This window comes from Rhinopithecus bieti, unplaced genomic scaffold, assembly GCF_001698545.2.
Source record: "Rhinopithecus bieti isolate Rb0 unplaced genomic scaffold, ASM169854v2 scaffold_4104, whole genome shotgun sequence".
Classification (NCBI taxonomy): Eukaryota; Metazoa; Chordata; class Mammalia; order Primates; family Cercopithecidae; genus Rhinopithecus; species Rhinopithecus bieti.
In genome coordinates, this window is record NW_016804554.1 from 2,014,078 (window position 1) to 2,025,264 (window position 11,187).

Sequence of the window (11,187 nt, forward strand, 5' to 3'; positions counted from 1 at the left end):
ATTATATATATGTTTTTATTATATATATTACACTTAATGATTGTCTGTCACTCCCATTAATAATTAAGCTCCATGAGTCCAAAGACATTTTAAATACTGCTCAGAGTTTTATTTCTGGAGCCTGGCACAGAGATTAGCATAAAGTAGGGAGTCACTAAATATTTGTTGAACAAATAAAAGAAAATCCCAACTTATTCCTTAATTCAATTAATGGTATCCCCCCCAAAACCCTTTCGATCCATCTTCACTGCCACTTCCCAGTATCCATCACCAGAGTGGTACACACTGTCATGTCAAATTAAATTAATGCAAGAGCTATCCAACTTCTCCCCACTGACACTCACACCCTAATCCAACTCACAACCCCACAGATAATCTCACCAAAACACAAATCACATCAAGTCCCCAGCTCCTACCTAAAACACTCTCCATTGTTCTTATGAGGAAAACCAAATTCTTCACGTGGCCAGCAAGACCCTGTGTGGACTGGCCCCAGCCAAGAGGTCCAGCCTCACAGTAGCTCTTCTCTCCCCTTGACCCTCCTCAGTTACTTGATTTCATTCTGTTCCCTTCTGTAAAGGGCCTCTGCACAAATGGCAGTTCTCTCTGCTTTCTGGAACACTTTTCTTCCTACTCTATCTCACATTCTCCTACTCACACTTCAGATATCAATCAAGTGTCACTTCCTCAGGTTCCTATTATATAAGCCCACAAAATTGTACTGTTCTATTCAGAGCATTTACCTCTCGTTGTAATTATACATAATTATTTGTTGTTGTTGTCATGTGTATATTTTATTAGTGATTGCCTTCCTCCTATACTCTTCACTCCATGATAATGCAGACCAGGAATTTTTTGCTCATTATTGGATCTCTGGGATCAAGAATAGTGCTAGGTACATGGCTGACACTGAACGAATATTTGTTGAATAAGTGAAACCCAAGAGCTAGAGGTCACTGTCAAATACACAGATAAAAAATTTTTCCACTAATACCAAGGTAAAGCTGAAGGCAAAGATATTAGTGAAAATCTGTAATAGGACTTAGAGCTATTATTAAATCAGAAGCAGAGCGGAGGAACCCAGGACAATGCAAACTGTAACAGTGCTAATAATGGGACCAAGAGAGTCTGTTTAATTAGGGAACTAGATAAGAACTAGTTCAAATAATTTACTGACACCAGGTAGTTATGACTTAGGTAGTGACAGTAACTAGGTGAAAGGTTACATTTACATATCCTATTAACAGGTCCTTGACTCATCATCAGTCTGCTCTGGAAACATCTATCTGTGCAGAGAAACCATTAAAACTTTCCTTGGCATTTTCTATTATAAAAATTCTGCAAAAAGTCCTTAGTTCCCTGGAAAATGTTTTAAAGACATTTCACTGTGGTCGATTAGGCATACAGTCATAGCTAAGTGAGGCAGGGGCCACAGAGGAAATGGCATATAATAAAAAGAACCACTTCGCTCTGATTAAAGTTACTCATGTGCAGCTTGAGAAAACGTACCCACTAGAAAGCTCTGAGCACTACAGGGTATCATGGGTTAAAGGACAAGGCCTAATTTTTTTTTAAGCCTCATTGTTACTGCTTTATTCTGAAAACACGAGAACCAATATAATTCTAAATTCTCCCCAGGGAAAGAAGGAGTTTATTAGTTTACTTTTATTTCCTTATTTCAGACTTCTTTTAAAATAAGATGTAGCATTGATGAGCATGAAAAAAAAATCTAATATTGTTTCCATTCATTGAAACCCATCAGTGACTCATGCAATAAATAGCAAGTCTCCTGGTTTTGTTTCTGAAGAGGGCACACCGACAGTTTCAACAGCATACTCCAGTTTTACTGGAAACAGTTTTCAAAAGATGACTTACCACACCCTGCCTGAGAAAGGACAGCATGAAACTGGGGAAAATTCTGATCTTCAGAAATACAACAGACAACGAGTATTTCCAATTTCATGCTGTTTATATGAAGAGAATGGAGGCACAAGGCAAGACTAGCCTGAAGCACAGGTAAGAACTGTAGCAAATAAAAGAGAAAGGAAAAATGAAAGCACACTGAACAAGTGACTTTACCAGATTTAGAGGGGCTGAGGAAGGGGGATTTGGGGGAGACAACCAGCCTTTTCTACCCCTACAGAAATAAGATTTCAAAATTCACAATTAAAAGAAAAAGACATTTAACAGAGTAATGGTTTTAAACTAAATGGAGAAAAATCTCACTAGTTAACGAATGCCTGCTTTATGCAAGGGACTCTACCTTTACACAAAACCTAATAGCACATGACTTCGACTCTCCCAGAATTTACTGAATTTGAAAGGAATGTCTATGAAAATAAGGCTTTGTTGATGGAATTATGTAAATAACAGGTATGCATATAACCTAAAAAAGTTTTCTTTCAACACTATAGAAGCCTCCAATTAAATGCAACAATTATCATGTTATTCAAAATTAATATCTTCATAAAAGTTCCCTTCAAAAGAGTTCTAAAAGGTAGCAACCCTGACAGGTTCTGGGTGCTATGTATTTAAGTGCTTAAAAATAATAAATTCAATCTTTAAAATATTCTAAACTTCAGATTTTTAAAAGCTTGAATTAATCTTTATATAAGTAAAATTTTACTGCACTACAAATGAGTACTATTTTAAAACAAACTTACTTTGGCATAAATAAGTGAAATTCTCAATATATGAAATTTATGATAAGGCATTTTCAGCCACGGAAAAAGCAGGTAGTAGTATGATTCTTCCATAAGGGCCTCAGACTTTACTTTTATTTATTTCTACCACTGTTTTTGTTTTGCTTATGTTGTACATGCAGCAGTGAACTGTACACTCAATGCAGGTAAAAACTGTCCTTTGTTATTGCAACTGTTGGCTGGACCTATCATTCTTTGTGCATTTGCTTCCCAGTACTTGTGGTCCACACTCTCCACAAAATGAGCTTCTCCTATCTGAGAGGGAAGCAGATCTGCTGCTTTGATTGTTTCTTGGCATTTCCCCCTAATTCTACGGTGTCATTTAAAGTTGTATTTTAAAGTATTATGTTTTCTATTTTTTGAGTCCAGTTCCCTCCTTTCTTGAAGCTATCCTCTTAAACTCCTGAACAAGAGCCATCTGGAAATCTTGTTCCTGTCCTCCATCCTTTCTGTGAGTACATGCCAGCATAGCTGGGTTGCAGCAGGCACTGCCTAGGTGCTGCTGGACTGGCTATGCTCCAGACCCTCACTGTGTTTTTGTTTGTTTGTTTTCTTTTCTTTTTATTATACTTTAAGTTCTAGGGTACATGTGCACAACGTGCAGGTTTGTTACATATGTATGCTTGTGCCATGTTGGTGTGCTGCACCCATCAACTCTCACTGTTAATATGCAACTCTTGTCCTTTTGTGTTAAGCATGGTTAGCAGACGAAGCTCAAGACAGTGTTCAGAAGTTCAAGCTCCTTTGGGCACAGATCCTAATCTCACAGTCACACACGATTTGAGTAATGCCATTTATATGTAGAACTTCTGCTGCCACATGTTCCCAGTCTGCCCAGTCTCCAAATTGACAGTGTAGATACTTTTCCACTTCTTTTCCCCAAGAGGCCTGAACTAAGTACTGTATAGGTTATCCAAACAGAAATATTTTCTTTGTATTTAAAAGGACTCCTATGAATCTAACATGAAGCCAAACATCATTTTTATGCTGTCAAAATCAACAACTTCTACTGTCTCTACTCACTTACCAACATGAACAAAATTTGTAGCTTTAAACCAGCAATGTCCAATAAAACTTTCTGCAACAATGGAAATTTTCTATATCTTCTCTGTCCAGGACTGTAGCAACTAGCCTCATATGGGCTATTAAGCATTTGAAATGTGGCTAGTGCAATGGAGGAATGGGTTTTTAAAATCTTATTCCATTTTTAATTAATTTATACTTAAATTTAAACAGACAATATGGCTAGATTGCTCTCAATAATTAAGGGTCTGAGATTTTTACCCTACTTGCAGGCTAACAAAATTAATGTGCCACAGTTTCATGACGATGCTGGAAGAAAACAGTAAATTCTAGGGTCAGAAACAAAGGACTATACTACTCACAAAAATATCAGTAGCAGTAGTATCAGCATAGTTGTGCCAATCTCCTGAAACTCAGTTACCCCCATGTGATGTGAAGCGGATACTCAATGCATTGTCAGAGGGGAACCCTGAGCTTAGGGTTCTTGAATATTTTAAACTGGACAGTAAAACCTACCTGCCCTTTGCTTCGGAGGGAAAGAATACCTCTATCTTCCAAAACGATCTACTATACAAATATCTTTGAGAAGACAGTCTGGGATGAAAGCAGTAAGTGCCTTTGCTCATAAGACATGCAAAAGTCTGAGTGACTAATGGAGAATTGAATCCCAACATAGCGGTATCATACATATCCCTGAAATCCACTCATCTCCCTCCTCCTTGAATACCTTGCTTTTAGCCACACTTCTTCCTATGACCATGGTAAGCTTCCAAATGGTTATCCTTCTTCCACCACTGCCTCCTCCCACTCATTCTCTATACAGTAGCTAGACTGCATCTTGTAACACAAATCTCATCTTGTTTCAGTCTTCAATGTCACCCACTGTCCTTAGGATTAGGCCACCCCTCCTTAGCAAGTTCCACAAAGCCAGCACTTCCCTTGCTTGTCCGTTTAAGGTTTATGCCTTTAGTCACATTAAACTCCTCTCATGTTCTTACATGTAGAGGTCATAAAGTGGAGCCCTAGGTTGAATTCCAACTACATATTTGTCTGGTTTGGCCCATAGAACAGTTTTTAAAACATTTGGGCTATTTCATATTTGGGAGATTTCATATTTATAAAATATGAATTTCAAGCTCCTCTTTAGAAATCAAGGCATCTGGCAACACTTGGCCTGCATCCCAACCTGACAATACTTGGCTGAAACTGAGTATCTACTTTTCCCTTTAGACAGTCTGGATTCTCCAGATTGCCACGCATCTCCCTCCTGCTCTTAACCTATGTATTGTTTTACATTTTCTGCCTGACTTCCATTCTAAGGCATCATGCTCCCTTTGGTCTCTTTCAATCTTCCCACTTCTTCAGCTGCTAACTACCACTCATGCTTCAGGTCTTCGTGTATTCATGCCACTAGGAAGTTTTCCTTCACCATCACCAACCCTATTAGGATGAGATGATGCACTGTGTGACATTCACCTATCCAGGACCCTGCCATCCCATCATATCTTCTGAGGTTCTCTGCACTACCCTTATCATGGCATGAATCACATGGCATTATAATTATTTTAAATTTTGTTTCTAAATTTATAAGTCTCTGTTTATAGATCTGCATCCCTCTCTACACCTTCAAGTCATAAGAAAGTGACTACAACTGTCTTGTATACTATTGTATGTCAGTGCCTAGGAAAAAGCCAAACATATAGTGTGGGCTGAATAAACACTTGTTGCATAAATGAATGAAACAAGTTAGCTGAAGAAAGGCCACTTCAAAATATTGGGGAAGAGTGTATTTACATTTTTATATATGTATTTATTTTTAAAATGTGGACCACTGAAATTCCATTCCTTCCCCCTCTCCCCCTACCCTGGAGAAACTAAAATAACTACTTGAGTCGTAGAGCAATAGCTATATACTGGCAATGTGCTAAGAACCACATGTGGATTAGTTCATTTAATGCTGACAACAGTCCTTTCAGGTTAGTACTTCATTATTCCCATTTTGGAGAGTTAAACCATTCAGCCCTCCAAAAGGAATAAGATGAAGGCCTTATCCCTTTTGATAAGATGAAGGCCTTATTCTCCACAACACTACTGTAAATTGTAGGGATGCATGATGACTTAAATTTCTGCCAGGAGACCTGAGAGCACATGACACCAACAGCAACTTCATTCACAGCCCGTCTTTTGAGCTACTTGTATGGTTTTAATAATTAGCTTTCACATTCAAATGGTAAAGAAAGTTCTTATACACACAAGAAGCTTTCATGGCTATTATACCAAATGACACAGCTTCCAGGGTAGTAACAAGAATCTTTAATCTCATTTCACAAATAGAAAAACAAAGGTATGGAGCAATAAGGCCAAGTGTAAAGTTAACGTTACGTCCCTCAGGCTGCCCCTCAGCCTGCCATGCCTTAATGTGAGAGTCCAAAGCCCTCAAAGCACAGTATGTAAAGCCTAATAAATTCTGCACATAGCAGATAAATAAATTCTTCCTAGGAGGAAGAAAGAATCAGAGATGTCACTGAGTCACAAAAAGTACAACCCAGGCAGAAAGTCAAGATCCCTGGTCAATCTTTTCCAGGTGGAATTCTTGCTCATTCTTTGCCCCAAAACACACACACACACACACACAAAGTTTTAAAAACAAGCTAAATTCTAAGAGTTTTTTTTTTTTTTTTTTTTTTGAGACAGGGTGTCTGTCTGTGGCCCAAGTTGGAGTGTGGTGGCATGATCACAGCTCACCGCAGCCTCATCCTCCCAGGTTCAAGAGATCCTCCCTCTTCAGCCTCTTGAGTAGCTGGGACTACTGACATGCACTACCACATCTGACTTTTTTTTTTTCTTTTAATATTTTTTGTAGAGAGAAAGTCTCACTATGTTGCTGGTTCAAACTCCTGAACTCAAGCAATACTTCCGCCTAAGCCTCTCAAAGTGTTGGGATTACAGGCATGAGTCATCACACTTAGTCTCACCAAGTCTTGTAACTTTTAAAGTCAAATTTCCAGAGACACTTCAGGACCCACCAGGCCTTTAAGCGTTCAAGTTCCAGCTTATTAAAAATATTACATTAAATATCTGTATATTTTTCTAGGCATTATAATTTCCTTCCTGAAGGAGTTGAGAAAAAAACTATATGTGGGCACCACAATTTTATTGACGTGTTGAATGAAGTTAGAATTAAAATGTCTATAGCTTTTAACATTTGATTAACACATCATACATGTGTAGAATGCTTTCCTAAGCTTTCATTCTAAAAACACAGAATTCATTTTATTTCCAAGTGCACCTTGATGAAGTAGAAGCACATGGCATTTTATTTTCGAAAGCAATGTCTTAGCAAACTTGTTATTTCTTCCAATCTATTGTGTAAACTCACCAAATGATTATTTATTTATGTATTTATTTATTATTTTTTGTGTTTTTATTTTTTGAGACAGAGTCTCACTCTGTCACCAGGGCTGGAGTGCGTGGACTGATTTCAGCTCACTGAAACCTCCACCTCCCAAGTTCAAGAGATTCTCCTGCCTCAGCCTCCCAAGTAGCTGGGATTACAGGCACCCGCCACTATGCCCAGGTAATTTTTTGTATTTTTACTAGAGATGGGATTTCACCATGTTGGCCAGGCTGGTCTCGAACTTCTGACCTTGTGATTTGCCCGCCTCGGCCTCCCAAAGTGCTGTGATTACAGGCATGAACCACCGCACCCGGCCAAATGATGATCTTAAAGGGCCTTTGATAATGCATTCTTGACCTCATTCTACTTGCCATGTATAGTCATTAGAAGACTGTTCATATAAAAATATGAAATAAAACTATATAGTCTTTAAGTTACACTGGAAGGCCCTTTCGGACAAGGAACATACTCTATATCTTTACATCTTTAAAGCACGTAGCAGAGTGCATAGCACAATGAAAATGCCTATCAAGTCAGGAATGCAGGAACGACAGGGCTTACCATTTAATATCAATTCTAAAACTGATTATTTATTTTTGAGACAGGGTCTCGCTGTGTCACCCAGGCTGGAGTGCAGTGGTATAAACACAGTTCACTGCAGCCCTGACTTCCTGTAAAGCTGATTTTTTTTTTTTTAGGCCATTTACTTGCTTCATAAAGTAAGCATAGAATGGCAAGAACTATGTTTTTTGTGCCTGTGATTATAAACTGAAAATTTACAAACAATATGTCACATGTTATTTGAGCTAAATGTCTGATTTTACCAAAATGAAGGCATCCTTCCTGTATTATTAGAATTAGCAGTAAATTTAAGTTTGCACCTAGAATAGAAAAGAGATTGTAAAGAATGTAAAACATCTGAAGCAAACAAAGTCCAATAAGATCTTCCTTCTATTTAAATTTCTATGACAGCAAACGCACACGATGTAAGGTCCATAGCTTGGTACACAGGGATTGGTGGGGACGAGACGATTTCAACTCTGAACCCTGGTAACCAGCTCCAGGAACACACGCCTTTCAGCCCCGCAAAGCTACTGACCAAATCTCCCAGAGAGATTATCACATCTCAGCCAAAGGACACGAACTCAGACGATCAGAACACAGGACCTGCCATCAGGCAGCTGCACGAGACAAGAGACCGTGCTCAAAATCACGTAATAACCTAAGTCATCCCAAGGGAGCCCCACAACTACCCTCAGCTGCGGGCAGAGCTGACGCATATTTTGCAGATGACAACACAGAGGTTCCGATGGGGCGGGTCCCAAGGCCACACAGCTGGGAAGGTGACTGAACCTAGACTTAACTAGTATCCCAAGTGGTGGATACTTCCCATTCTGCCTGGGCGATCGCGCTTCGCCCTCGTATTACACTCCGAGGCTGGTAAAACGGCAGGAAGAGAGCAAAGCTGGGCCAGGACGGGAAAGAAAGAAGGGAGGGAATTTCCACTGCTTCCCGGCACTCGTCCCCACTCCACACCCCAGGTTGCTACTCCGCGGCGGCCTCTACTTCCCCAAACTAGACTCAAGGGTGGGCAGAGGACCAAGGAGGCTTTCTAGGCGTCACGGAGAGTTCTCCAAGTTGGGGGCAGAAAAGGCGAATGAACAAATCGTACCCCCTAGGGTGAGGGCACAAGGAGAAGTGCGGAGGTGAGAAGGACAGGAGGGGAGGGCGACCCCTCACAAACTGACCAGGGACTTAATAATGATGGTGAAGTGTGGTGAGAGAGGTTGGGGAAATGCGAGAATGGCTCAGTCCCCCAAAATCCTCCCTGGCCACAGCGCTGAATCCCCGCCCCATCCCCCCACCCCGACCCGGGCAGCCCGAGAGAAAAGCAACAACCTCCTGGGGCACCAGGAATTGGTGGCAGCAGGATCCCGAGCCTGGGCCCCCTTTCGCACCCCCACCCTCACCCTTGCTCTGCCCGCCTCGCAGTGGCGGCGGCGGCGGCAGCGACACCAACCTGCGCGGCCACGGGCTCTGTCCGGGACGGAAGCCGGAGCCTGCGGGCGGCGGAGCGGCGGGCGGAGTTAGTTGGAGGCTCCGGCTCCCTGGGCGGGGACAGCCTGAGCACGCGGCGGCAGCGGCAGCGGCGGGGGCTCCCGCCCTTCGGCGAGCGCGAGGCCCAGCCGGGTCTGCCGCTCGCCCTCGACTCCTGGGGCAGCTCTCAGTCCCTCCCCAGGGGCGACTCCCGTGCCGGCCCCGCGCTCGCCTCGTCCACGCCGGCTGCCCCTGCTCTGCCCTGCCTCTTTGGGCGGAGGGGCTGCGGGGCTTGGGAACTGGAGCCCCGGCGAGTCCCAGCGACTGCGCGCAGCTTCCCGGGGTTTCCCTGCGGGGGTCGCGTGTGCTGGGTGTCAGAACTCACGTGCGGGCCAGAGGTAGCCAAGAGCTGTAACTCTTGCCCAAGTGCTTCGGGGAGGGGAGTGAAGGCCCGGCCTGAAAGTCTCTGACCCTCCCGAGTCTCGTGTCCCTAGAAGCAGCCCTGCGAGGTGGCCACGACAGCTGCCCGGAGACAGGCAGAGGAAAATGTCCGACTCTCCCTCCGCCCAGCCTCGGGCCAGGAGAACGTTTCCCAAGAGAAGGAAGGACCCGTTGACCCCCAGCCGTTGCTCCAGCCTGGATACCTGGCTGAGTGCATGGAACTGGAAGGGACGGCAGAGCACCGGGGCTGAAGGCATGGGAAATGTGCGATTTCTATTCACACCACCCCCTTGCCCGGCCCCTGGATTCAGGCCACCTCGCTCAGGTCTGCGCAGTGCTTCCCAATTCGCACCTCCGACCGGAGGAGGGAGGTGGGTATCCCTTTCTTAGCCTGGCTTCCCGCCTCCATCTGTATCCCTTTCTGCGAAACCTTTTTAACCTGCAGAGTGCCCAGCGCGCACACACCGATCACTTCGCCCCTAAACTGCGGGCAGGGAACTCTGGAGATACCCACATCCCCAGCCTCACGCCAAAGCAGGAGAAAGCAGGGAGCCGCGTGTGGGGTGGTGGGGGCGGGGCTGGAGAGTTCCAGTAGGAACCTTTTATACCCAAGAGGCATGATGATGTGTAGTACTGACCCTATACACAAATTGATATGCGTTTAATTGAGAGCAGGTGTTTGCCAGGGTCTCTCTCCGTCTGCAGGTAACCGTCTGAGTGCGTTCACTGTGCCTCTTCCATCCCCAGCGCCAGCCCAGCCGCCTCTCTTTCTCCCAGAGTCCCATCCTCCTCTCCCTCACGCTCTCCCATCCCAGCTCCCTGCAGCGCGGGTCCCGAGCTGCTCCAGATCCCCGGCACCCAGCTCTGGTCTTTCCAGACAACTCCTCTTCAGAACCCGGTGTAGTAGCGGGGAGGTTGGGAGAAGGGACACTGAGGAAGATAAAGAAGGAGAAGCCAGTGGACTGGGAAGAAGGTAGGAAAGTGCGAACCGAAGGGTACGTGGGAGAGGAGCTGTGGGAAACGAGGCAAAGCCTTCAGGCTCTAGGTGGATTCCCAGAAAGAAAATCAGTTTCTTCATAGGGAAACCACCGATGCTCGCTGTAGACCGATTGGAAAATCCCAACAGAATTCCTAGCGAGCAGTGGCGAGACTGGTCAGGGCCTAGAGCATGCGTCCACGAACTCCATCCACTTCCCAACCCAAATTCCAAGGCAGGCGGATGACCCTCATTCTGGAAACTGATTCTGACAAGTTGCGAGAAGACACGGAGCTGGGTCTGTTTACGGATCCCCGGGCTGTTCTTCATCTTTAGACATCTCCTAAGTCACTTTATGTCTTCCCGCTGGTCTGGGTTACTAAGGAAAGCAAGCACTTGAGACCCTCCCTCAAATACGTCTGTCTTTCTCTCTTCTTTCTCTCTCTCTCTCTCTCTCTCTCTCTCTCTCTCTCTCTCTCTCTCTCGTGTGTGTATGTGTTTGTGTGTGTGTGTGTGTGTGTGTGTGTGGTGAGAGAGAGAGAAAAAAAAATGTGGAGAGGCAGGAGTTCTAGCCTATGGTGTTTTATGGTTTCTTTCTTTCTTTCCTTCTT

At 43.9% G+C, this 11,187-nt stretch overlaps 1 protein-coding gene across 1 annotated transcript in view; it reads left to right on the top strand.

Moving 5' to 3' along the window:
- LOC108527709 (uncharacterized) overlaps positions 1-9,851 on the top strand; it is a 112,179-nt gene extending 102,328 nt beyond the window's left edge. The window contains exons 2-3 of the mRNA XM_017869145.1: positions 9,140-9,557; positions 9,654-9,851. Of these exons, the coding sequence (XP_017724634.1) occupies positions 9,140-9,557; positions 9,654-9,851 (616 nt within the window). The remainder of the gene's footprint in view (positions 1-9,139; positions 9,558-9,653) is intronic.
- The last annotated feature ends 1,336 nt before the right edge of the window (positions 9,852-11,187 follow it).